We start from the raw sequence: 25,839 nt of genomic DNA, 5'->3' as shown, positions 1-25,839 counted from the left end.
GGCCCAAGGCCGGCGGAAGGGCGGCACGGGAGCGCCGCCGCTCCCCGCCCCCGGCACTGCGGCGCGTGGCCGCGGCTCCGGCACTGTAGGGGGCGCTGCGCGGCCTGGCGCAGGGCTGGGTGCGCCGCTCCCGGCGGCGGCGGCGCAGTTCCCGTTCCTGTCGGGGTCGGTGTTGCTGTTCCTCTCGGGCCGGGCCGTTCCTCGTCCTTCCTGTCCCCCCTCCACCCCTGGCTCGCAGTGTCGGCGCCGGTGGCAGGGAGGGCGGGAGCGGGGCGCGGCGAGGGAGCGCGGCGCCAGCGCGGCGCCGCCGCATGCGTCGCTGATGGAGCCGGGCTCGGGGCTGCCGCAGCGTAGGGTGGGGGGCGGCGGGCTAGACCTCGGGGCGGGCTCGCCGGCTCTCTCTGGGGGGCAGTCCCGCCGCAGGAAGCAGCCGCCGCGGCCGGCCGACTTCAAGCTGCAGGTGATCATCATCGGGTCGCGGGGGGTGGGCAAGACCAGCCTCATGGAGCGCTTCACCGACGACACCTTCTGCGAGGCCTGCAAGTCCACTGTGGGTAAGGGAGCCCGCCGGCCGTGCTCGTCCCGTCCCGGGGGAGGGGGGTGTCTCCCCTTGTGCCCAGCCTGCCGCAGGACCCGGCCGGGGAACGCGGGACTCTGTGTGGTTGCCGCCTTCCCTGGCCCCTCGCCCGCCTTTCCCCTAGCTTGGCCCCCTCCCCGCATGCCGGCCTGAGGGTGTGCCCTCTGGGCCTCCCAGGCATCGTCCCCTTCAGGGTGCGTGGTGGTGGTCCCTGTCCCACTTCCGCACGGGCGGAGTGAGGTTTGCTCAAGCCGGGTGGGTTCCTCCAACTTCCACAGTGGAAAACTCATGGGCAGTGTGGGGCGGGAGCCCTTGGTGCCGAGCTTCCCATCTTTTGATGGGGAGATCGTGGACGGCCTAGTTACATCATTGCAAGTTTTGAGAAGGTGTTGGGTTTCAGCCTTGCTAATGACAAAGAGCACAGGTTAAAAAAAACCAGTAAACTAGGGATGGTTGGTAAAATGGGTTTTTTTGTCTTATGTGTTGCATATAGGGAAACAGGAGTATTTCGGGAGTTGAAAGATTGCACGGTGTGCATTCAGTGTAGTCAGTGGGACTTCAAACAGTCTTTCAGACCATAGCCTGATTAACTTCAGTTTGATGTTATGACTTCATCAAGAGCTCCCCCGCCCCCCATGATGTTAGATCTTAGGAAGTTATGTTTCGTTTCTTGAAGAGTAGTACCTCTTGAGCATGCTGCGTGTTTCACTCTTCACGTAGCTAACTGGAGAGCAGCCTCCTAGTTCTGTAGTACACTGTCTTATTTATGGTTTAGTCATCTCTCTGAGTCTTGGGGTAATTTAAGGCCTGCTGCCTTTTAATATACACAAAAGGGTAAAATAAGGAAAACAAGCAAGTTAGTCTGCATTGTTATTGGAGTCCTGTCCTTGGAGTTGAACTCCTAGTGTTGCAGCAAAGTGCTTGTTAACTCTGTGTCATTGGATAGTGTGTATGCTTAGGTTAATTGTTGCTTGGAATGTGAGGAAACTTATGGCATCTGATGAAAAGTGATTGTATTGCCTTTTAGATGCCAAATTATTACTTTCCAAAATTGTCTTCTAGTGACAAAACAATATACAGTTACTTTTACTTTAGTTTTAATGTGTATTTTGTCAGTTATTTCACTCTTTTCTAGGTCCTCCAAAAATCAAAACCTGGTAGTGCAGATTAGCGTGGTTATTGTCAATATATCTTTGTTTTGAAGCTGGTAACTTTGTAGAAGTTAGACAATGGTAATGTATCAGAAGCATTAATCCTCAAGTGATATGTTGCAATTAAGAAATACTGATTACTTCTGTAGATGGACAGACTTCATTGAAGATACAGTACAGCTGAGGAAGTAGAACTAATAGTGAAATGTGTTATTTATGAATTCTACAGGTTGTATGTTGTTTTGAATTCACATGCATCTTCTTTGGATTGACCAGCATTAAGGGTTCCTTCAAGGTTGGGCTGCTGTCTGGAGCTAGGGTTAGTTTCCTGATGCAAATCTTGAGAAGTGAGAGTAGGTGCTCTAGACCCCTGTTCAGACTTCCAGGCTGGTGCCTTGGAAGCAAAACTGATTCACTAGAGAACTCAGACAGTGATTGAAGCAGAGAAGATTCCTTATTTTAGAAAAGAAACAGGAAATAAACGTGGTATGCTGCTAGACAGAAGATTACATAATGTTTGATGTGCAAAGTGTGCCAACATAAAGCACCATAAAAACAGCTTGTACCAAAATACATCTAGAAAGACCTGCACTAACGGCATTCTTTCAAGGTCCTCTGACTAAACTTGAGAGCTGTTGAGATTCCCCCAGATCTTTTGACTGCCAAGTGGAAGAGCTTTTCACAGCTTGCACTCTACTTTTTTGAACTACAGAGTAAAAAAGTAACCTCTGCTAATAACATTTCATGTAAATTGAAAATAACCCATACTCCAAAATGACCTGAGGTCAGACTTTGATACACAGTTGAAATCATAAAGCCCTTTCTTTGCCACCACTTGCTGCCCTGGTTTTCAAGAGTTACCAGTGGAGAACATATTTTGAAATACTGTTGAAAACCTTGTGGCTGGCTGATCTGATTCCAGGAGAAGTTTTGTAAACCGAGTATATGTCAACATTAAATTTGAAAGGGGATGTAACCAAGCAAACAACTAAATTTGTTGTATCTGCCTTATATTAGTGAAGCTGTATTTTAAATACCATGCTAGAATACATATTTACTCCCTTAACCTTTACCATGGCTTCTACGTTTTCTGATTTAATTCTAAACCCATGGAAGTATAGGCCAAACAGAACAACTTTCAACGCTTTACCTTTTGTATGAAAGTGTACAGGCTACCTGAAGGTCTTCTCAGACAGTGGAAAAATGCACATGTCCAAAATCTTTGGCCATCTCCTGCCCCTAAGTGCTGTTTAGGATAATAACGCTGTGTCTCTGAAAACTGGAGTGTATCTGCTGAAAAGGGGAGGTATAGATTCAATTAAGAAAGGTACAATATTTTAATGCTAATTTAAGAAGACTACACTGCCAGATTGGTAAATTCTGTAATAAAAAACACATCAACATGTCTTCAGTCTTGTCTCAAATACTGAAGTTCTTTGAAAGTGTTCAAAAATAGCTTGGCAGATTTCAGCACATTATTCCTAACGGCACACAATGTGCTGTTGATCTAAAATTCTTTTGATGTATTTATTTTGGGCATTAAGTTAGTTGCATAGAATATTGTGTCTACTGAGTCTGCTATTTACATAGTACTGTGAATACTCAATATGCTCAAATGTTTACTGATTTTAGCATGTGCTTGACAGAGAAATAATGTTGCTGTTTCCAATTTTATGTGGGATTTGAATGTTTGTTCTTACTACTAGGTTATAACTATTTTTATTACTTGTTTGGGTGAAGAAATTGTTTTTAGATATGTTTCTCTGTATCTTCAGTGATGTAAAATTACTCTCTTCTTGCCAGTGTTAAATCCAGAGGAGTTACAGTAACTTCTTTTCTATAATGGATTAACACTTGTCAATGGGTAATATTGGCATCAAATTATCTTTGTCAACGAACAAAATACACATCTTTTTTTTCTAAATACAATTTGTTCTCTGTTTATGGTTTGTTATCTTACTCCCATGCACCTGCATTATTCATACAGGAGCAAAACCCAAAACTGTCACTTGGAGGTTTTTCAGACTTGACAATTAAAAATAGGAATGCCAAATTTGGCATGAGAAAGGATGATCTTTCCAAAAGTAGTGGATAAATACTCACTGCCTCATTTGTGAAAAGATTCAAAGATGGGAAGTGAAGGAAGAATACTTGCCTTTGCTTCTTCCCACTCCTTACCCTGCCCCAAGTAGTTATTATTCTGAAAGAATTTCATCTTAATTCAGATTTCCATAGTGGTGATGTTATAATTTATATATGTATATATATATATATTTTAATGGTGCTATTTCACCCTCTTTTTCATCAGAGTCCCTTTATTTAGCAGTCAAATTTCTCTGTTCTCTTCCCAGCATCTGTCCAAGTCTCACAGTTGTCTGTCCTACCTGCATATACCAATCTTAGCTCATTCCCAATCTCTCTCCTCTGGTTTTCTTCCATGACAGATCAAAAAATTCCTGTACTCAGCAGTATTTCCTGTCTACCTAATTTTGCTGCAGGCAACACCCTTCTCTCTGGGTTTTAATCTCTGACCCTGAGGCCCCACACTGGCTCACCTCTCAGATGGCTGGCTCTCCCACTCAAATCAAGTTGAGCTCCCTTGGCTTTTCTTTTACATGCTGGCTTAGTGTGTGAAGTTTCCGAGGCCTAGTCTTATCCTTCAGCTCTTTTCCACCAAGTCTGAAAGCATCCCAGGATAGAGGCCTTGTCCTTGGTAAGGTCAGAGCTATTCACAGGAAACTACAGTCAGACCTGTAAACACTGAAGGTTTCTTTAGTCCTGGTTTACAAGCAAAATCACAGGTGGAGCTACTCATCTAAATTTGTAGTGGAAAGATTTGTTGTGGATCAGGATGGAAATGTGGCAACCTGTGACCTGTTTTGGACTAATAGTAGCTTATGGGATCCAGATCAGTGGCATGTAAATGTACTGCAGTGTAAGATTCCTTTGACTCACAGAAATACTCTTTGACCTTGTTTCACCTTACTTTGATGTTAGTGTGAGATGGCATGTAAGTTGGAAACTCATTAGATTTACAGCACTCCATAGCTTTTTCTTCCAAGAAGTCTTCTCTATCAGTTCTTTTTAAAATACCCATGTCCATGCAAAATGCCTAACGTCCATCAAATAAACAATATCAGTGGTGAAAACTTTAGGTTTTATATTTTATCAGAGTAATCTTAAGGAAGGCAGCTTCTAGTTTTAATCCATGCACACATATATGATACATGTATACAAACATATATATGCATACATATATTTGGGGGTTCTGACACAATTCAAACCCTTTCCTCATTCTCCTTATCCTTAAAGAATGTGGACTAGCAACATAAATGTTAAGTTCCATTCCCAAAGGCTTGTCATATAACATAATTATATTCACTTAAATGTATCAGCCTATTCATTTAAAAAGTATTAATTAGTCGTTTTTCAGAACTGCCCTAGAAGTTGCTCATCAGTTTTTCAGTTACCTACTTAGTGTTTATTCTCACAAGCACTATAAATGTGGCATGTGGTTTTGAAAAATAGTTTTCTGTAAATAATTATTAAAATTATTTTAAAAACAAATTTAGTAATCTCATGTAATCTGAGATTAAGAACAATCTATAAAGTTTTCCAGAAAACATCCCTTATCAACTAGAACAACATTTATCTTTTTGCTGTGCTTGTATGTGTGTGTACTCTTTGTGATAAGTATAATCTGTTTTAATTTTTCTTTAAAGTTTGTTTTTCCCCTTCCATAAGATGGCACTGAAAACTTAGTTGGGGTGGGGAAGGGGAAGGTAAGATAGAAATAGGTGTCTCTTGCTTTACCACCTCATGACAAAATAGCAGAAGGATGTTCTTGCTTTCCACACAAAATCAGCTGTGAACTCAGACTGATACATTTTTGCTGTTGTACAAACAAAGGAAGAAAATTCTGGTCAGTGATAAGTATTTCTCTGAGAATCAGTCATTCTTATCTTTGCATGTCCAGGGTGTTAATACATATATTTTCTTATATATTGGATTTTTGGCTAGAGAGAAATAGTGTAAATAAACAAGTATCTCATTAATGGTGCTGCAACTGCTTGACAAACTGCAAATAAAAGAGAGCAGGAGGTTGGAAACTCTCATAGAAAACAATTTTGACTTGCACAAAACCTTTAGATAATTAGAGAGTACCTATGAACTTGTCTTGTTTGTTTTAAGTTCTGTAACCATGAGTTTAGGAAATGAAACTTGCAGTAGAAGCCTGTGTTGCCTGGAAGCTGTATTTTACCTTTAGGAGCAGTGTAGCCACTTGTGATTGACACAAGAGACTACACCAGCCTAAAGCACCAGGCAAGTCATGGTTTGCCTTATGTGTCAGCTAAGCATTTTACAGCATTTGGTGTAGTCAGCAATTGTTTTCTATGCATAATGAATCCTCATAACGTAACAAAGCTATATTCTAAAATAGAAATACGTACTAGGTAGGTGACACAAATTACCAGGGTTCAAGAACTCAGTTTTGGGGAGGTATGAGGGTTTTAATTAACAAAAGCTTGCAAAGAAAAGCCAGTATGAAATTGAATTTGTTTTCTTCATTTGTAAATCAGATGTTAACTTCAGCTGATAGAAATGTGCTGGTACTGGGTTATATCAACACTACAGAACTGTCAGAACACCTTCTAGATGCCTAGTTAGTACATGTATGAGAATGTACAAATAAAGCAACAGGCAAAATGAAGAGGCCACTTGAATGGTGTTGAATATAGAGTTTAGTTTGCAAGGAGAGTGGAATGCAGCTGTCAAACTCAGTCTCTGCTGTGAACAGCTGAGCACGTCAGTAGCAAAGGAAAGAAAGTACAGTCAGGTCGTATGAGTCTTGGTTATGGACTTTCTGCTGGGAGCTTAAATGTTCATTTAATTAAAATAGTGCATGCACTATGCAAAATAATTATAGTTTACCTATACTAAAAAATTGAAGAGATGGGATTTTTAGAGTGCTTTTCATCACAAACATGCTGAAATCTTTGTAAACTATCTTCACTAGGCTGTCCTTAAACAGGATTAGTATTTCCAGTTAAGATTGCAACTGTTTAACAGCATATAGCAACACCTTTATAACTTATTTCTTCCAATATGTCAAGGATTGGAAAACTTAATACCCAAACCAAAACACTAAATTCAGTCTTACTTTGAAATATATTCCACCTTTTTAAAATCTAGATAGTGCTGCTCATTAATGTAGGGTTTTTTCATATGCAGTTTTCTGTTCAGGTCAGGTAGTGGTAGACCAGTGGCTTACTATGTTTTCCTGTCTGTAATCAGAAGTTTTGAAATTAAGTCTTGTTTGGAAGACACAGAGTCTTATTCCTTACAAGTTCCCTTTCCACCTCATTCTGTTTATCAAAATTTTGGTGTGCACTTTGAACTTTGTGCCATAAATAGTGCCAAAAGCCTACGTTTTGTGAAAGGTTGAATTTACTGTCCACAAGAATGTAAACAAGTTGTAACTTTCTCCATTCTCATGGAGTTTGGAAGTACTAAAGATCTGGAATGTTTAAAGGATGTATGATGGACATTCAAAAATCACCTTAGTGTTCCAAAACCTCATTAAAATTACACCTTCAACATTTAGTCATGACATATACATTAATAAATTATTTTTCCCTGTTGTTGGTTTATCTGTTCCACTCTGGGCTGTAGCCCAGTTGCCAGTTGAGATACGGGTACACTTTTATTTTAGGCAAGCAGTTCTCGAATGTCTGCATGTCAGTCATTCTAGAATTACATGCTGAAGCTTTATGGACAATTAACTTTACCTGCCTCTAAAATAATATCCAAACTGGCTCATATCTGACTAATAATGCTTGCAAATCTTTAATTTATAACATGCAGTTTGAAAGAGGTGTTTGTGGTTTAGTGTATGTTAAAATTAACTGCATGTCCTACAGCTTAAGTTAAAATAAGATACAGTGTGTTTGGGTTTGTTTTTTTCTCCAAACAGTTTTTATAATCTTTCCCCTCTCCTGCCTACCCCCCCATGTACTTTTTGTTGTTGTTGGCTTCCCCCATCTCAAGAAAGACGGTACAAATCAGTATCGAAGCTACTGAGCATCTTCTCATTGACTTCAATAGTTTCTGGATAGGTCTAAGTGTTGTATTGTATTTAGTTAAGGTCTAATGAAGCTGGTTCGTAGCTCAAGAAGCATGTGACCTCACTCATTAGTTGTAGCAGAAGTTAAGAAAATTTATCTATATGATGCTGTCAGATGTCCAAATTAAATAAACTGTTGCGGTCTTTGAATTATATGTTTGTTCTAATGGTTAATTAATGAACAACCTCTGATTGTTTAAACTGATTGTGTTTCTTTAAATATGGTCTAATTATTTTTCACTGATCGAATTGCTTTGATGCAAATCACTAATAGGCCTATGCAAATTTAGTCTGTTGGAATTGATTTTAGTTGGAGGGGTTTTTTGTGCTCCATTTGCATCTGTTTTCCCAGTTCTTCCTTTAATTTTATTATCAGGAAATCTTGGCCTCAGAAAGGTCACTGTGTGCATTAAGGAAAACAGCTTCCACTTCCTTTTTCTGGCACTGAGTGGGGAGGGGAGAGAAAAAGTATTGAAAACATAAATGTAAAATACATTTTAAGAAGTTTTTTCACTATTTGTTTTATTCCTAAACAAATATTTTTGGCTTTAAAGACAGAGGCTAGACCCAGTTGTGTATGTTTCAGTTTGTGCTTTCATAGATAGCTTTTATTTCCTGTTTGGGGCAAGAAAATAATATGCTATAATCTTTTCTGGGCTAGACTCCATTTTTATTGGATTTCAGTCTCAAGTTTGGAATGGTCTGAAGTTTGGTTCAGTGACAAGATAAATCACCCTCACTGACTTACCCTTATCTAGAGCTTCATTAGTGCACTTCTATTTTGAGTGTCTGTTTTCTTTCCTTTAAGGCTGTTTATTTTTGAAAGGAGTGCAGACAGTTTGCTTAACAGTGTGCTTAACAGACTTGAAAAAAAACCCTCGTCTATTCTACTAGCCCTTTATTTTCCCTGGGAAAAAAAAATAAAAAGCATAGTTTCAATTGAGCGCTTGTCGTAATAGATGTTCTCATTTGCATGAAGCATATTTTTAATCTAAAGTTCATGTGCTATGAAACAGTGTGCTTTGTATAAAATTTGAAAATCCTCACCTAATAATCTTACCTTACGCACACCATGTAAGTGTTAATATACTCAATGCCTTATTTGACGTGTACCTAGCCTGCAGGGAAAGGGAAGTAACTCATTTTGTAGTTCCTAGTGGTAGGCAAGCTGAAGACCTATACTTTGAAACACTTCACAGGTACAAAATCAGAAACCCAAACTAGGGGCTGAGATCTGTATTTTTGTGCCTTTTTCATTACTTCTTAAATGTGTATGGTTGTCTGTTTGGATTGCTAGTTGAAAAAAAAACAACAAACAAAAAACCCAAGCCTTTTTCCAGAGTAAAATGGGGGTCAAATTGACATCCAAAAATGCACAACTTTAAATCATACAAAGAGAGGTGATGATCTGGATTTACTAATAGTGCGAGTATAATGATTTAGACAGCTGAATACATTGATTGCCTGTGGTCCATACAAGTCTGATACGTGGATAGGAGGCTGAATTTGTAATTGCAGGGGAGATTCTGATAAGCCTTTTCATTTCCCTCACATCACTGTGACCTGACAAAGGGGCACACTTCAGTATGATCATAAGCACATGCACTTGTTGGCTCACTGACATGGGTACAGTTGGTTATTCATTAACAATAAATTATCCAGAAGGCATATAAAATGCAAACTAGGTAGCATGCAAACCCAGGCAATAGTTTGATGGTGTTGTAGCAGCTGAAGAGAGCCTTCTAAATCCTTTATTTTTATAAGACATGCTGTTCACATTTAATGCAGTTGTCAACAGTAATTATTGATTCCTCTGTTTTGTTGAACTATATATAAGCTCATGCCCTCAGTTCTATTTACATAATTAAGGACACAAGATGCTTAAATGGCTTGTGTTAGCTGGTGTTGACAACCTTTCAGGCGATACCCACCATAACTGGAGGTGCACAGTGGGAAACTTGTTGGTGTAGCTGTGCTAGTACAATGTTATACCAGTCCTGTCTGTCAGTGCACGTGTCTTAGCACACCACTGTTCATGCAGCTATATAGCTTCAAGTAGCCTTTGGTGGGACTGAACACAGAACAAATGCACAATTTTATTAAACTTGGGTATTAGTTGTGTTTTGGGATCTGGCTTACAGGAGTAGTAGCTGTGCAAGGACTACAACTATCATTACAAACAGCATGAAACCTGAAAAAATTCTGACAGTTTTCCTCTACTCAACATGTCTTAGAATAAGGTTAACAAGACTGAGAAACATGCATCTTGCTTAGAGCAACTGTAAATTAGGAGTTTGTTGAAGGAAGGATTTTAAAGAATTTATCAAGTATTGCTGGCATCAATACTGTGTTGATTGAAGTAAACCCCAAACACCATTTCCTAAGAGCAGACTTAATATCTCCTTTATGCTGTGCCAAATGGAGATAACTTAAAAGAATTGTTTTCAGTTATTTTGCTGAAAAATTGGAGTTTCAGGAGTTAGTCCAAATCTTCTGTGCTACAACTGCAAGTACAAACAATGAAAAGGTGCAGTTGTATAACTCTGAATGTCCATGTGTGACTAGTATTTGTTATCTGTAATAATGGAAAGTGTTAGTTTTTCTGACTGACTTCAGAGAACATTGTTTTTCATCTTGTTTTAATAGCTGGAGTAATTTTATGGATAGAGAAACTTTTCGTTGAGGTATTTCACTGACATTAATCAAGCTAAATAATTTGTTTCCTTGAACTTTTTCTTAAGATGATACTCGAAATTGGAAGTGGAAAAAAATTACTGTGTTGCTGTTTTAATTAAATTACTAATTTGTACGTAAACTCGAAGCACTACCTTTGGCAGGTCTATGGTGAAGCATGGTAATGAAACCTGAACAGGCTTAGGAATTTGTTTCTTCATGTGCAAAAGGAAAGGTGCCAGATTTTTTTCTTTCAGTATTGGCATACATAAAGCTTTTGGTATTGTGTTGATGCTTGCAGAGCATTCCTTATTATGAAAAGCAGTTGAGCAACCTTTGTTTAGTTCTGGCAAGCTATCTGACTTAAGTGTTAATAATTCAAACAGTTCTGTAGAAGAGTCTGCTTTTCCAAAACTGTTACTGGTTTGCCCTGTTTGTTGCAAAATTTAACAGGGGAAATGTTTCATGGTCTGACTTAAGATGATTAATAGAAAGATCTGCCTTTGAAGTAAGTACACTGTTAACGTATTTTAAAATCATCTCTTTGATATGTAGCTGTTTTCTACTCCATATGTTGTGTCTGCTAGTCCCAGGAAGTCCAAGTTGAAAATGTATTATAACTAGGTGAATTTTCTCTCTATAGTTCATTATTTATTTTTCCTTTTAAAAAATGCAACAAAACCTTTTTGTTCATTGGTTCATATAAACCACTTCTACAGAAATAAAAATATTTGTTGTGAAGTTAGTGAAACTTGCATTAAATTTCTTTGAGGGTTTTTTATGGCCAATTTTTGGATTGGAGACGGTTGGACTCCTTTTTGCTGTGTGACAGTGGGGCTTTTTCTTTAAACAGCAGAGCTATATTCTCTCTCTGCTTAGATCAAGCTCCTCTACCAGTATAATTTTTAGCCTAAGACAAGTATACCCACCTGTATACCCACCTTCTTTCTGCTTGTGTTTCTGTGGGAGAGAAGAGCAAGATTATTTTTTTGTTTTACCCTAAACTTCTCAGGTGAAAGGCATATTGTATACTGTGTTGTATATAGAGGTTAATGGCAGGATTGAGAATTGGAGTTGAGACGCATGGGCGGATAATTCAAAACTTCCTTGAGAAAATGAGAGATTTGAAGCAATTTTAGTGAATACCTATTATATCCTTAGCAAGTAAAGTTCCTGTCTTTGCTGTAGACAAAGCTATGACAATTAAGACGATTGTATTTCATAGTCTGAATGTATTTATGTAGAGAAGACTTTTAACAGTAGAAATGGTTGTGTGTCTCTTAATAAAAAAAGACAGCTCTCATTAATAGAATTCTTGTAATTACTGCTTTTCTTATTTCCCGTATTTTGGATAGTACAGCATAGCTGGATTATTTCACTCTCTTCTGCTGTTACACTAATGCAGATGGTGGTTTTTCAGAAGTGTAGAAACTGTTTCTTAACGTGAGGATTAATAAATGCCCTGAAATGATAATCATCCTATTTTTCTATTTTTTTTTCAATTTGCATGTGAATACTTGAAAATTGCCATTAAAATTGTAAGCCATAGTACAAATCAGTTTAACTCTTCAGCTGCTGTACTGGCTAAGAACTTTACTAGGGTTTGAATGGGATACATTTTAGTAAATGAAGTATAAGCATCGTATGTTCTGAATAGTTCTCCTAGAATTGGTGAATAAGTGTGCTAGATGCTAATGGAGAAGGAGGACAAATGTTACGGTGGTAACAAATACTTTTATCACAATGTGATGGGCAAATGCAAGCTGTTCAAAGGGATTTTTGTTAAGGAGAATAAAGATCAGTGATCTTTCCATTTATTTAGTCTAGCTGAATAGTGGCAACCTGTTTTGCAAGATAAAAATAGAATTGACTGTATCCTTTATATTTCAATCAGTAAAGCGTATCTAGTTTTTTAAAACTTATTCCATTTTATTGTCTCATATCAACAACTTTACAGGCATAACTGTCTTTAAAACATTTTGAAATATATGCTAAGTCAACAATGTGTAGCTGGATGTAAAATACCCCCCTTTTTTTCCCCCATACCTAAATTATTAGAATTTTTTAAAACTTTGCATAAGGCCAAGGTCAGTCCTTTTTTTCAAAGTTACAATGCAGTCTTGATTCTAACAACATCAGCAGGGGCACTCAGTTTTTACCAAGGGCTGACATTGGGAAAATGTGTAGTTACAGAAAAAAAAAATCTTTCCTCTTCACTTTGATCCCAATGCTGTACAATTGTACGTGAAGTAGTGAAAGTGTTTCACACTATGCTTCTGCACTTTTGTGTTTTAAGTGTACTAGTCTGTACCGTTTCTCTTGTTTTTTTCTTTCCCCCTATTTTATTTATCACTGTTTACAAGAGATGAATGTTCAGAAAGAACTGAAGCAAAACTCGTCATACACATATGTACAAAAGTCAACTGGTTCACAACCTACAAATGCTGTGATAACTGTAGGACATTTATAACCTGAAATATTCTTGTAGTTGAGATGGTAATCTTTTGTGTTTAGGTATTGTTTGATCATAGTATGTCTGACTTGTTGATTGCCAGCCTAGGATTGTTTTGGGTTTGTTTTTTTTTTTTTTTTAATAGAAGAAAAATTTTTCTGCCTAACAAGGTCTTCATGGTTTTATATTTAGCATGCATTCAGAGTAGGGTTGGAGTTTTGAGATGATGGATAAAAGTACCATACAGGTATAAAAGAAATTATAAAAGTCAAATACCCTTTCTAAATCTAAGCAGTTTGCTGATATGTATTTGCAGGAATTAAGAATGACAGTGCTGACAAACTTCATAAACCAGCCGCTATTCCAGCACTTTCTACTAAATTGCTTTACAGAAGCTAAGCATCCAGCTTGGAAACCAGATGTGTATTGTTCCTTTTAACAGAGAGCAAAACTGATGTGGAGGGATTGGTTCACTCCACAGCTCCAGGGCATCTGTGCCAGTTGGAGGGAGAGCAGGCTTGTACTTTAGAGTCAAGGTGAATAGGGAGGAAACAGACATACCCTGCCTGTTGTTTTACTGTTCCCTTGGGTTTACCTGCTGCTGGAAGTGTTGCACAAAGTGAAAGGTTTATGGTGTGATGCTGCCAAATTGGAAGGCTCACAGACTATATCTTGGTTATCAAATCCCCATGATGTTCCTAATGTGACCCATAGTGGTGCAAACCCTTACTGTTATAAGTTGATATTAAAATTATTTAAAAAAAAAACAACACTCATTAGTTTTGCTTCTTATTCCTCCTTTTCTGTTTACTGTATTTTATTTATAGGTGTTGATTTTAAAATCAAAACAGTAGAGCTAAGAGGAAAGAAAATTAGATTACAAATCTGGTAAGTAAAACAAATGTGCAACCAGCAGTATGTTTTTTTTTGTTCTAGCATGAATTAATATGCTTGTCTAATACTATTAACTGTAATAAGCTGGTTTAGCTCTTACCCTGTTCCTCCTCTGCCATTCCCATAAGACTTAAGCAAAACCAAGTAGTTCTTAGAATTTTATGAGGGGAAAGGGGAAAGAAGGGGAGGTAAAGAGGTCTCAGGCTCCTTTTCCAAAAGAATTACGTAATCTATGTAAGAAACAAAATTAGGAGCTCTACAAACAACAAAAGGTGACTGTTAAATAGACACTATTTAAAAGTACACTTTGCTGCTGCTGTTGTATTTTATTTTTTTTTATTTTCTGGACTGTTTAAAACTGACTTTAATTGTAACAACAATTCTAAAACAACTGTCCAGTGTTTTCTAAACTGTTTTTCTAAAACTTGGTATAGGTAGTGCTGTCTCTTTGGAACCATAGTAAAGAACTTTAAAGTGAAGGGCATTCCAGACTAAGTAAATTATATCCACTCAAAACAACACTGAGAAGTAAAATGATCCCATACAAATAAGACTACACCTTAACTGATACCAGTGTCCTATGACAGAATACTCAAAGTCTGAGCTAAGTTTTCCTTTGTGGAGTAGTTTACATGTTTTCTGATAATGATTCTCCATGTCAATGATAAATACAGTTTTTATAGTTCAGAAATTATTGAGCTTAACAGCTCCTTTGTCATGCAAAGTAATACAATACATAAACATTTTTATGAGAGAATAAACCAGCTGTTCTATACATTAAACTTACATACTGCTGTGTAGAAGCTTAGCTTTGGTTTATTAACAGTGTGTGATGCATAATTGGCATTGTAGTTAAAGTCGCTAACAGTTCATAGCGGGGAGGAAGCTCTAAATATACTCACTGTTACACTTTTGGGATATTCTGGTGGTTTCTCATTAATTACATGGATGCAGTAAATTCAGCTTACTAACTCCTCTTGGCAGGTCACCATCAACTCTGTCACACCATGTGTCTGTCTTGCTTCCCTCTGAGTTAACTGCTGCTTCATCTTTGGTATCATCAGTCACCTAATACTTGAATGTTAGTGGCATGTCTTCATCCATCATCTGTCCCTGTTTGGAAACCTGTGACCACAAGGCTGGCAGTTGAGCCAGCAATTGTTAGCCAGGGTCTGCTGAAGCTAACAGAGGTAACAAAAAAATTCTGATACAGAGATGCTACTGTATGCCTGATATGAATTCTTGCTATGAAATGTGCTAAGCTTATCAAACAATTTCTTCATGTTGAATAAATACTTTATAGGGGTGATCTCTTGTTGGGAAAGATATGTTTAAGCCATTATTTTCCACATATTGAGAATATGCTAGTAGGATATAGAAAACTTAAAACTAAAAATTGATAGGATGCTAAAATATGACCATTACTCCTGTGTGAAGCCCTGCTAAAATGGAGAAAATTGAATATAAAAAGGTAGTATTTTAGAATATGATTAAATCCCTTAATATAACATGTTTAGTAGTATACAAATTGGTCTTGTCTCCTGTATCCCTTTGCTGATGGAATACTGTGCACTAAGGATCACAGAGGCGTCTGCTTTCACCTGTAGCTTACCTATTCCTATCTGGTCCCTGAGTTTCAGTCAGGAAACATTATGAGAGGAGCATAATCCTGCTCGTTAGAGAATTAAACGATAGAGCAGCACTGAGAGCACAGAGTGGTGTCCATATTTTCTATGCCACGTGGAATAGTAGTAGTGCGCCTTGGGCTGCCAGAAGTCGTAAATAGAGTAAATTTGCTTTCACATTGCAGTTCTTGGCTGAAACAACCTCATGTATTCTGTAAGAAATTTGCGTGCATGCAGCTCAGGCTGTGGGTTAAAGTAATGACAACTATTGGATAGCTTAAGTGTCCAAGTGAGTAAGAGCATCTGTGAATCAGTCATTGTTTTTCCAAAGCTTGTTAGACCAAATAATAGGAACCCCCTCTTTCATGCTTTGAAGAATAGGTGTGCTGGCAGTTGCTATGCAGGACAGTAGTGTGTCTGACTGTGCCCCCTTACCTGGGTCTTTTGGGCACTTGGCTGACAGAAGCAGCTGTCACTTCTGGCTTCCCTTATGAAAGGATGTGGTTGCTGGAAGCTGTGGTTCCCTACCACTACACCCAGTTCCATGCTGCGAAGCCAAAGGGGCTCTCTGGTACCTCTGCAGGTTAAATGCCAAGGAAGCCAGTGGCCAGGCAAGGCAAGAGTTTTGATTTCCTTCTGAAGGTTGTTTAAATTGGTTCCTTCTCATAAAAATTTCACATTCTGACAGCTTGGCATTTTCTAATGAACAGTTACTGTCTTGGAAAATCTTTGGGTTGAGGAGTAGTTTGAGGAAAAGATCAGCTATCCTGGAATAAAACAGAATGTAGTTCCTTCTGTTCAGGTCCTCTGAAATAAATAATTTCATATAAGAAAAAGATCTTAACTGTAATTGTGTTTTGTGGGAGGAAGAAAGCTCAGCTTGACAACTAAAATCAATCTCTAAAATAACTAAAATGTTTAAAAAAATACTCCATGTAGGGTCCATAAAAACACAGAGAACGTGGAAGTGTTAAATTTTTATCTGTGTTTTAAAAATTTCCTTTCTATTGCCACTTCACACTACCAGTCATAAAAAACTGATTTATCTTCAGAGCCAGACAGTTTTGAGTCTGTCCTTGTGGTCGTTTTGTTCGTTCCAGTTTTGAGTCTGTCCATGTGTTCGTTTAGAGAGAACATTTATGTAAAGTAAAAAGTATCCAGACCTATTTTAATTAAGATAAACTGTATTTGTATTGTACTTTATGCAGTCTGAAATAGTGTGAGTATGACATGTCAACACTTGAAATGGTCTTTGTGTGTTTTCTCTATTTGCTTTTGTTTGGTGTAATGTTTGTATTTTTGGAGTGGTGTCTAGTTTCTGTTTTGGAAGCAGAAAAACAGTCATGCGGTGGGATTTTATTGTGGCAGATGATAGGTAGTCAAGGAGTCATACACTGCTTCTGATTATAATTTAGAAATACTGGTGTTTTTCCATTAGAACAATTTATTAAAAAAAAAAAAACACAAAACTTTTACTATTAAAAAGGAGTAGTCTGTTGTCCAGGTTGGTTTTGGTTTTGTTTTTTTTTTTTAGTGACGACAGAAGCATTGATCAAGTTGTAGTATTTTATTATTTGGACTTCTTGAGTTTGATCACTTGGAGTATTGTGTGCAGTTCTGGTGTCCTCAACATAAAAAGGACATGGAACTGTTAGAACAAGTCCAGAGGAGGGCCATGAGGATGATCAGGGGACTGGAGCACCTCCCGTATGAAGACAGGTTGAGAAAGTTGGGGCTATTCAGCCTGGAGAAGACTGCATGGAGACCTCATAGCAGCCTTCCAGTATCTGAAGGGGGCCTACAGGGTTGCTGGGGAAGGACTGTTCATTAGGGACTGTAGTGATAGGACAAGGGGTAATGGGTTGAAACTTAAACAGCAGAGGTTTAGACTGGATATAAGGAAGAAATTCTTTACTGTTAAGGTGGTGAGGCACAGGAATGGGTTGCCCAGGGAGGCAGTGAATGCTCCATCCCTGGCAGTGTTCAGGACCAGGTTGGATGAAGCATTGGGTGATATGGTTTAGTGTGAGGTGTCCCTGCCCGTGGCAGGGAGGTTGGAACTAGATGATCTTGAGGTCCTTTCCAACCCTAACTATTCTATGATTCTATGAATTTAATTGAACTGTCTTATTCTGTTATGTTGATTTTGACCAGAGCAAGTAAAGAACTAGTAGCCCTTAGTATCACTTATGAAATTAATGAAGTTGCATACTGTTAGCCCAGTTAAATAGTGCTCAACTCTTTTTCCAGCATTCAACTAGTGCTTCAGTAGCTGTTCTTACTAAAATAGTCCAGTGGCAGGAGTGTAATACGTTGATGAAAATGATGTAACCAACTTAGTTGCTCCAGCACTGCACATGGAAAGAAGGCATTTTAAGTCAGATATGCTTTTAATAATAGCTCTGCATTAGGGTTTGTAATTTTTCCCTCAATATTAGAAGAATTTAGTGCACATTTTCATGAAAAAAAAAAAGATAGGAACTGCTCAGATGAGATTTGCCACATGAAGGATCAACTTGATACTCAAGCAAAAGCTTACTTAGGTAGTTGGGGGTTGCATTCTAAAATTATTGCAGAAATAGTTTTCCAATTTTCACTTTACTATTTGAAGACTAGTACAATGTTATATAATGTTAGAGACCACAAATTCATCTTAGTTTGAAAGGGTTCATTCTTGCAGTCAGAAAGGGTTATCATTCTTGCAGTCACAAACCTGTTGACTGGTTTCATTTAAACTTGCTGCATCAGTAGAGGCATTGGTTGCATGAAGTGTGGGGAAATCAATGACTTAAGGCCAAGAAAGTCAGCCATAATACACTGTAATTAGCCAGGCTATCTGTCCATGGGTGTTTTAAACTGGCCACAGTATGTGGTGTGTCTGAAATAGTCAGCAAGCCAGCCTACAAGTTTCGTGTGATATTTGTGTGAACAGCCTACACAAGGGGAATGCAGTACCTGGGGGTACAGCAGCTGAGAAGAGCAACAGCCTGGGAATACTATAAACTTAAAGAGCCTGAGGGTGTTGTGGGGTGAGAAGAGGCTGATAGTACCAGGTAGACTTGGTGATACAGCACTCAGCGGCATTGGGAAACGTGAAGTTGAAGACAGCTGTAGTGGAAGAGAGTAATGTTACATGATTGGCTCTATTGCTTACCCCTAGGCTTATCCAGTGATGATGACTGTCTTCAGGGAGGGTAGTTGAACACTGGTGTGTTTGTTTCCTCTTTTTTTTTCTAATATATTAACTGAGTGATCTGGTAGTCTCTCAGAGCTGGAGTTGCTGTAAGTCCTTAGCCTGGTGACTCTGAAATAGCCCTTTTAGTTCTGTGTTCTGGTAGGGGCACAGAGAAAACAGGGAAGATTGGTCAGGAGGGGGGGAGGAAGGGAAGGAACATTTTTCTTCTCCCATCATTCTGGCCAAAGCTGGGATTGATGCATTCTTCCACATGAGATATGCCCTTCCACCTGCCATCTAGTTATGTCTTTGCAGAATGATGGAACTAAAATGATCTCATCCTTAATACAGTTGATCAGTATGATGGATTAGCAAGGCATGGCAGTGGCTGCTCTGCAAGGTCTTTATTCTGAGTAGTATGTTCATAAGTACTAAAGCAATGTTATCCATATGTGGAAAATCAACGGTTCATACTAGAATTTTTAAATATTTAATGGAATGAACATCCAAAGCACCTTTCAAAAATGAAATCTGACCATAGCGAAGAAGTGATGGAAGAGCGAGTAGAGTTACTAGCTCTGAGCAATACTTACATATGTAATTTCAGCTGCCAGAACTTACATTGCTTTAATAAAAATGCCTCATTAGTGATAAGAAAGCAACCAATTCACCATCTAAAGTTGGTCTGACCTTACAGAAACAGGCTGCCTGTTTTCACCTTCTGTAGAGTCCCAAAAATTTGTATGAATGTAACTCAGAAGTTCTGAGTAGAGAATGGGATTTGAATAAAATAAAAATGAATGTGATATATTCTCTTCTGCCCCTTGCTGCAATGCCATTGGCTTGCAGTGAAGTGTTAGTGTTTTTCCCCAGACTATGAAGCAGAGGTTTCAAATCTATTTCTTATCAACACTGCTTTACTTCGTGAAATTGCTAGCAAAAATTTGTTGCTATCAAGTACACTTGTGGCAATTTCAGAAGAAAATATTCCACTTACAAACCTGCTTAGCTGAAATTCTTAAAGACATTTTGAAGATCGAGATAGGCTTGTGGTACTCTATTCTACTGCTTGTTGAGCATAAACTTTAAGAGAATTCTTCAGGATAATCAGTGTGGCATGTTGTGAACATTACTTTTTTTTTGGTAACAAGTGTTTCAGGTCTCCATTGTTAATCTCATTCCCAAATTCATCCTCCTCCTCCTTTTGTCTAAAATGTGACTGCTAAAGAGAGTTCCTTTTGAGTGCCAACACACGTGAACTTTTTTCCGCACCCGCTCTTAATTTTGGTCCATCTTTTGGCGTGCTCCAACAGTGAAATTTCAAATTTATCTATTGACCCTGGAGTCTGAATTCAAACAGCAAATGCTTGATCTCTTTGGGGCACCATATAACTTACTTTCCAGTTGTGATACCAGTCACATTTTAAGACTTAGGATTATGCACCAGCTACTTTTTTTAGTATACTAAACTGCCAAAAGTCTTCCATAAGTAGGCTTGATGATATTAAAAGCAGTTCACTGGTTTTCATGGTTCAGTAAAATATAGCCCTTCTGTCTCATCTACGTTGGAACATAATCTGTAGCTAGTACAGAAAACCTGGTGTCATTGCTGGAAAATAGCCTCTAAAGTAAATACCCTTGTCCAAAACGCCTACAGTGATAAAAATGAGAATGGAAATGTTATTTGAACACCTGCATTAGTAGATGCATGCATGAAAGCCAGGCATCTACTTTCAAAAACCATATGACATAGTGGTTGCTCACCCTTTTCATTCAGCTTTGCCAGTAGCATTAGTTTTGGAACCATGGTTGAATTGCTGTGGTTGATCCAGAAAGGCTCTGAAAGCTCAAATCATAGTGATCAGTGCATTGCTCGTTTTATAGCTGGGTGTCTGGCTGTGTTTGATAAGCATGTATCCATTTATTTTTTTCTTTTTTTTTTCCCCAGAGCTATTAAAACAACAACAAAAAAACCCAAACAAACATAAAGACCTCACAAACAAACCCCAACAACACAAAAGGGGCTCCATTCTCAGACACATGTAGAACTGTTTGGTGGCCTTTCTTGGCAAAGTTAGTATGGGATAAGTAGTCTGGATACAAAACTTTCTATGATTGAAAGTGCTGCTCCATTAATTTTTTTCCCTGAAATTCCCACATATAGAGGGAAAACTTGGAAATAGAGTGTCTAATGAGTGTGGGGACATTTTTATTAAAATGTAAACAAAGTTATTCTGTACTTTGCAAATTGGTGAAATATTTGTGCCAATGTTTGCTGCTGCTTCTTAGGGACACAGCAGGTCAGGAGAGATTCAACAGCATTACCTCAGCTTATTACAGAAGTGCCAAGGGAATTATTTTGGTGTATGATATCACCAAGAAGGAAACATTTGACGATTTGCCAAAATGGATGAAAATGATTGATAAGGTAGGCCTTAAGTATTTTCTTTTTATGTAGTTTTTGTAAGAAGCCATTTTTTCCTCAAAAATACTCTATAAGACTTGTAACAGCATTGATACAGGATTGTTAAACTAACGCTGACTAATTTTCAGTGGATTCTTTTAGCCAGGAGTTAACATTAATGCACTGATTTTGCAAAATGGTTGTCCATTCCCACTTCTTTGAACTAGAATTGTTCCAATTGTCTCAGTGGAAATATGTAACATTACTCATTTACCTGTTCACTGGGGGCGAGTTTTGTTTCCTGTCTGTGAAATAAGGTCATTCTGTTCATTCTTAGATAAACTAGAACAGCTAGTTCTAAATTCTTGTTTTAAAAATGGAATTTAAAAATTGAAGTTGAAGATTTTTGAAATACCTTTTGGAAAGAACGCTTGCATATAAACTGTATAGGTGTGGTTCCTTATTTAGTAGGGAAATTGCCCTTTTTCATATTGTGTTTACATTACACAATCTTTACATTTCTAGATTTAGTTCATTAAAAATGTTCTAATTGCAGTATGCTTCAGAAGATGCAGAGCTTCTGTTAGTTGGCAATAAACTGGACTGTGAAGTTGATCGAGAGATTACTCGACAGCAGGGAGAAAAGGTAAGAACAGGTCTAACCAAATTCTTAGTTATTATTAGAAGCAAAACTGCTGTGGGGTTGTTGCTGATCATCCATAGCTAGCCTTGTTCAGACTTATATATTGAGAAGCATATTGAGAGTGCTGGCATTCTGTCAAAATCCATATGGTATTTACTTCTATGGAATGTGCAGATATATGTGTTGATACTGGAACAGCATGTCTTTGATCTAAAGAAAGAGTAAACTACAAGTTGGTTTGCACTACACAGTAGTTCAGGGGATACTCCTTTTTGGGCTCTGAAAGATTATATAGTGGAAACTTGACTCACAAATGCTCTGCACATCTTTGTGAGCCTTCTTCCAAACATGCTTTTCAGTAGTACCTTAGGACAGGCAGCAGTCCTGCTTGATTACTTAGCTCACCTTTTCATGTTTCTTTTGTTCTCTTCCAACTCCCAAAGTGGTAAGGAACTTGACAAAAGGATACATCTTAGTGTGACCATCATAGCACCATCTTCATCAGGACACAATCAGTATGGACATCCTCAAAACATTTTCCTTCAGCTACCTGTTATCTGTTGGAGTCAAGGCTAATTCTTACATCTGTACTTCTCTTTTTTGAATTTTAATAGTAAGGTTGAGATTAACTCTTGTGAGAAGTTCCTACTTTTTGGCAATCTGCAACAATCCATGTTAACTGAAGACATGAGTTTCTCAGACTTAAGTCTGGAAAAATGCAGCACACTTTTCAAGTAAACAGACTTAAAGTGAAAATTATATGTGGCAATATTTGCTGTACCTCGGAGATTCAGAATTATTAATTGAATTAGACTTTAGTTGCAGATTTGAGGAAGGTTATGGGTTTTGTTTTCCTTGAAGGTTTAATGAGGAGTGCTTGTTTTGCTGTTTTGTTGCTATTTGTGCATATCTTCATGTAGTTGTTTTCTTTTCCATCAGTTTGCACAGCAAATAACTGGGATGCGGTTCTGTGAAGCAAGTGCCAAGGATAATTTTAATGTGGATGAAATATTTCTAAAACTTGTTGATGACATTCTGAAAAAGGTAAAATATATAGAGGTGGTAGCACCTCTGACCACAAAAATGGTCAGTGTTTAAATAGTGACTGCTGATACTTGTTGGGAGGACATAGAGGGCAAGTGCACAGTCAGGTGAAATTTTTGGTTAATACATAGTGAGCATGATGTAGTTCACAGACTCTGCTGAACACTTCTGTTAATAAATACTGCTTTCAAATTTGGTAAACATCTCCTATTTGCTATACTTCCTCTTTGCTACAACTTCCATATATATCAGCAGCTGACTGTATGTTTGCCTGCTTTCATTTGTAGGCAGTTCTGTTGTGATTTGTTGTAATTAGTTTAGGAAGTGGCTTTATTTTCACCAATGTCTTGTAACTTTTTTTCTGAAAGAAATTATTAACTAAACTTACTAGAATGTAGTTCACTCATACAAACCAGAAGATCCTTCAATTAAGGCTTTGGCTGACAATGAACTCTTGAAACGAGTTCTTTGTGCCGAGTTCTTTGCAGATGACTGTTTACAGGTGATTTTTCTTTTCTTTAAGATGCCACTGGATGTTATAAGAAATGAGTTGTCCAACAGTATCCTGTCCCTGCAACCAGAGCCAGAAATCCCACCAGAACTGCCTCCTCCAAGGCCACATGTCCGTTGCTGTTGACTTGTTACTCCATACAGTGTGAAAAATAGGAGCAGGAGGGTAAAGAAAGTATCTGTACTACTCTGCACTACAATCATTCGGCAGTTTCTCGTTGCACTTTGTTATTCAAGTCAGAGCTACACACTAACTTGTAAATATGCAAATATGTGATCCTATATAGGATTCAGCTATAACATTTAATTATTACCCCTCTCCCTCACAATGATGTTTCATTCATTGCCCCAGTGTTATAAATACTGTACAGTTGGTGGGGGGTTTACCACACTTCTGGTTGAGGAGGAGGAGAAATTAAATCTATACCTATTCTTGACATAAATGTTGTAATAGTTCTTTGTTATTATAAACAGGCAGGCAGAAGCTCTTCTGGTATGAAGATAAGTATATGGTGCTTTGCTAACTATTTTAAAGACAAATTTTTTAAAAACAGAGGACTTTATGTACAAAGCTTCCATAATCAGCATTATGTTTCCTTTTTAATGTAGTGAAAACACTTTTGGCTGTAGCATCCTCTGCTGACTGGATTTATTGAAAAGCTAAGTTTAATTTTTTTGGCAGTCTTTTATTTATTTTGTTTAATGCTGCACCCTTTCTTTGTGTACCAAGACATCACATCTGGTGCAGATCTAAGATTGCACTCTGAGATAGCATATATAATTTTCTGCGTAAGCATAAAGTTGGTTGCAAGAATCATTAAGTTTCGATAAGAGAATGGAGATATATTCAAGTTTTAAAAGAAGGTATAAAAAGCAATGCTGCTGTCCTAGACAAATTCTTAAAAAAAAAAAAAAAGAAAAAAAAAGATACATTTTCCTGTGGTAAGGAATATATATGTGTATTTGTCTGGACATCTGTAGGGTTGGGGGGAAGGGACTCTAAGGTAAACTTATTTTCTTTCCTAATGATGGAAATTATTCCCATCAAGCAAATACTGTGTTAGGTTTTGGTCTGATAATGAATTTGTGAATTATATCTTTGGTATATCTTTTATTAAAATGCACTGTTTAGTTTAGCTGTGGTAAATCAATAGTTACATATTTGAATAACTTGGTGTGTCCTGAATGTTGTGGTATTGAAAAACATTGTGGTCTTTCTAAACTAATGAAGTGCAAATAAAATTTTGTATTTATGAATGACAGTGGAACTGCACCTGTTATTAGAATGGCAAGTATCAAATGATGGGTAAAAGGTAGAATCTGGACTATGGAACAACACTTGTGTTAATTTTGTTAGGATTTGATTTTCAGTTTGACAGTTCCTTTAGGTGTAGTTAGAAAAGCAGCAGATGTTAGTTGTTCACCTTGATCACTGCTCTGTTGGGAGAGCAGCTGATGACCTAGCCCAGCTGATACCTTCAAACAGCATGTGACTGCTTGTCATGCTATCTTAGCGGGTGGTCACCAAACTATTAATTACATTGGCAACACAAGTATGAACCAGTCTTTTTCACACTACAGCTTCTCTGCTTCTCATTCTCTGGTGCCAGAACCCAGTTTGTCACTTTTGCCACTCTTCTAGCCAGAACACTGGAATTGACCAGGAAAGTATACCACTGACTTAAACAGCTTCTCTCTGTTTTCTAGAAGGAAAAAAGACACAGCAAACTGTTAACATTTTAATAAATAAATAAGAGATGAGCCTTTATTTCACCGAGTAAGCTCTGACATTCTGAATACAATACCATGCAGGTCCTTAGCACACCTGGATTTCAACAGGCAAAGTAAAGAAGTGTGGTTGATATTTGTGCTTATGTCTTCTGCCACCTTGTGCCTAAATGGTTTGCTTTTTTACATAGTAAACTTCCTGTTTACTATCATATTGATAAGATGAAATCAATTTCTAAAGTGCTTACAGGATTTCTGATGGTACTGTGGGCAGTAGCAAGGAGGGGAAAATTATGGAAATGAGTTTTAATTTGACAACTATTTTATTTTAGCCAATTTGTCTTTATTTGTACTTAGAAACTTGTGATTTTTTTTTCCTGCAGTTTTGGATTTAATAAAAATTAAGAAATTTGACTTAGATAAACTTTCTTTTTGTAATTCTGTGCTGTTTGTATATAGGTAGATTGGGATTCCAGTCTCTTGTACCAAAAATTAAAAATTATTGCATTTGAGAAAGACGTATTTATGTAAGTGTGTTTGATTATTCATTAGAAATTATAAAACATTCAGGAAACCTGTTTGCTTTGCATCCATTGTACTATGAGACCAACGAGGGTTTTCTCTCCTAATGTTATCTCTGCAACTTTTATATCAGTCAAAAAAAGTTCATTTATGTCCTTGTTTTACCTAGTATGCCTTTGCAGTGTGCCATGGAAAGATGGGTTGGGAAAAGGGTTATTCTTGTTGCTCTGTTGCCTCATCTGGAAGTTCAGCAGCCATTGTTGACATCTAATGATAAACTGTTTGAATGGTCTGCACAACCACTGAGAGGTCACAGG

General features: G+C 37.9%; 1 protein-coding gene across 1 annotated transcript; it reads left to right on the top strand.

The window, feature by feature from the left end:
- Positions 1–312: 312 nt before the first annotated feature.
- LOC117438367 (ras-related protein Rab-12) lies at positions 313–25,518 on the top strand. Its single transcript, XM_034073908.1, has 6 exons — positions 313–554; positions 13,805–13,865; positions 20,961–21,099; positions 21,632–21,721; positions 22,658–22,762; positions 23,286–25,518. The coding sequence occupies exons 1-6, from the start codon at positions 323–325 to the stop codon at positions 23,397–23,399; spliced, it is 741 nt and encodes a 246-aa protein (XP_033929799.1). The 5' UTR covers positions 313–322; the 3' UTR covers positions 23,400–25,518.
- Positions 25,519–25,839: the final 321 nt, after the last annotated feature.

The sequence above is a fragment of the Melopsittacus undulatus genome, unplaced genomic scaffold, assembly GCF_012275295.1.
Source record: "Melopsittacus undulatus isolate bMelUnd1 unplaced genomic scaffold, bMelUnd1.mat.Z mat_scaffold_175_arrow_ctg1, whole genome shotgun sequence".
NCBI lineage: Eukaryota > Metazoa > Chordata > Aves > Psittaciformes > Psittaculidae > Melopsittacus > Melopsittacus undulatus.
Note: the sequence above shows the minus strand (reverse complement) of the source record. Positions and strands in the feature narration are given on the sequence as shown.